Raw genomic sequence first — 2,545 nt, 5'->3', positions numbered from 1 at the left:
CCTATGGCCTATGTACTGGACTTTATATAATAGCCTTGAAGCTCAAAGAGGCATCACTGGCCTGCTGCATAAACCAGTGTAAGACTTCTGCTGGATTATGAATTCTCACCTGTTTTATAATGTGCTTTGTATATTTTAGAACTCAACATTTTTAATAGAGTTTCCCTTTTATATGGCCTGACTAAAGTATCTTAAAGGTGCTATCATATCAGACAAATCAGGAATTTGGGGGGAAGACGTATGATTTTAAAGTGCCATGACATGTTTTTCCCTTTTTGGATAAGACAGTCTTCTGATCAGGGACATCTCCCATCTGTATACCTGTTATTATAAGGTGATGCCCAACATGAAAAGTGAATTGATGTCCTGATTCCACAGAACCAATATATGGCTTCAAAATCTCTTTTAAAAACTTACTCTAGGAAACCATGACTAAGTAATCCAGGCTGGCAACTGAAATTAAATAGGTTCCCAATCCTGTCACATTTGGGTATTTTCCTCTAGAGAAGTTTTCTATCTAGCACTATTTCATGACTTAGTAAGTAAATTTCTCCCAATCTTACACAATTGCTTTTTAAGAACATTCTGTTTTTCTGGTTTCAAAAATGAAAGAAGCACAGAATAGAAAGCACCACATGGAAAGACAAATTTATGAGTACCTATGATAATAAACTTATCTGATGTAACCTTGTCTTTTTTATCACAGGTTGTGATGGTCAGTGTGGCAGCTCTGAGTGTTTTCTGGAAAATCATGCAAAATCAGAGCTTTGTCACTGAGTTTGTCCTCCTTGGAATTTCACAGAATCCAGATGTTCAGAAAATTGTATTTATCATAGTTCTGTTAGTCTACATTGCAACCATCTGTGGCAACCTGCTGATAGTGGCAGCCATCATCAGCAATGCAGCGCTCCTGGGCTCTCCAATGTACTTCTTCCTGGTTTTTCTATCTTTACTGGATGCATGCCTCACTTCAGTTATTGCCCCCAAAATGATCATAGACTGCCTTTATGAGAAGAAAACCATCTCTTATGGAGGTTGTATGATGCAAGTCTTTACTGGACACTTATTTTCTGGAGCAGAGGTGATTGTCCTCACAGCCATGGCCTATGACAGGTATGTGGCCATCTGCAAACCCTTGCACTATTCATCCATCATGAACTCAAGGCTCTGTGGCATTTTGATGGGGGTTGCCTGGACAGGGGGCTTTCTCCACTCCATTATTCAAATTCTCTTTACTTCCCAGTTGCCTTTTTGTGGCCCAAATATCATTGATCATTTCATGTGTGACTTGTACCCATTACTGAAGCTGGCCTGCACTGACACGTACGTATTTAGCCTTTTGGTGGTGGCCAACAGTGGTCTCATCTGCATCCTGATCTTCTCCATGTTGCTTGTGTCCTATGCGGTCATCTTGTTCTCCCTAAGAAACCACAGCACTGAAGGACAGAGGAAAGCACTCTCCACCTGTGGATCTCATGTTGCTGTTGTGGTTTTGTTCTTTATTCCATGTATATTTGAGTATGCACGACCTCCAGTTTCTTTCTCCTTTGACAAAATCGTGGAGATATTCTGCACTATCCTAACTCCCTTACTCAATCCTCTGATTTATGCTTTCAGAAATAAGGAAGTGAAAAATGCCATTAGCAAGCTGTGCAGTAGGTTAATGATTGTTTCTGTTGAAAAATAAATATTTTTTCTGTTAAAAACATTTTTTAATATTTGAAAAAAATGCTAAATGTAACTTTATTACATCAGGGTGATTTCTGAGCACAAAGTGAGGAGCAAATCCTCAGCACTCTCGTGTATCTGCACTCCTTTCCCCCACATACACACTGAAACTAAAAAAAAATAATTCATAAAGTATTCAAAACAAATCTTCACAATTGATTTTATTTTTTTGAAATGCCAATTACACTACTTACTGAAATTAGAAAGCAACATTAGACTTCTGAGACTTAGAAAAACCTTCTTTCTAGCCGCCACGTTCCCAATTTCTTTCAGTTGTACTGATTTTAGTTGTGCATGTTCTATATTAAATGTAAATGATGAGCTTTATTGCTGCGTGAATGATTTTAATTTATGCATAGAGATATTTGATTTATCTGAATACTCATTATAATCGATACGGTCAGATGAAAGTTTCTGTCACACATTCAGAGTTAGATCGTCTCCGGTTTGGCGTGATTTTAGACTAAGAATGTAAAAGAATCTATTTTTAAAGCAAAGTTACTCCTCTGTGATATCATTATTATTAAAAGCTTCATTTTTCTGTGATGAGAAAGCATTGTTGAAATATTTTTGAAAACTAGTTAGGTTATTTATTATATGATCTAAGCTTGGTGTGCTCATAGGGTCTAATAGCTCAGGCTCAGGCCCTCCTGTTGATCGTCGATTTGCTCGAGCGGGCCCAGTAACGTCTCCATTGGAGACTTTGTTGTTACTGTGTTTGGCATATTGAATACTCTCGGTAGCTTGCCGGGCTCTCCGTGACGGGCAGAGGAATTGAACTCGGGTCAGCCATGTTGGCCGCTTGTAAGGCGAACGC

General features: G+C 38.5%; 1 protein-coding gene across 1 annotated transcript; it reads left to right on the top strand.

The window, feature by feature from the left end:
- The first annotated feature begins 751 nt into the window (after positions 1–751).
- LOC130045075 (olfactory receptor 4C15-like) lies at positions 752–1,687 on the top strand. The gene has a single exon (XM_056137803.1). It carries the CDS (start codon positions 752–754, stop codon positions 1,685–1,687), a length of 936 nt encoding a protein of 311 aa, XP_055993778.1.
- Positions 1,688–2,545: the final 858 nt, after the last annotated feature.

Source organism: Sorex fumeus, unplaced genomic scaffold (genome assembly GCF_029834395.1).
Source record: "Sorex fumeus unplaced genomic scaffold, SorFum_2.1 ptg000007l, whole genome shotgun sequence".
Lineage (NCBI taxonomy): Eukaryota > Metazoa > Chordata > Mammalia > Eulipotyphla > Soricidae > Sorex > Sorex fumeus.
Note: the sequence above shows the minus strand (reverse complement) of the source record. Positions and strands in the feature narration are given on the sequence as shown.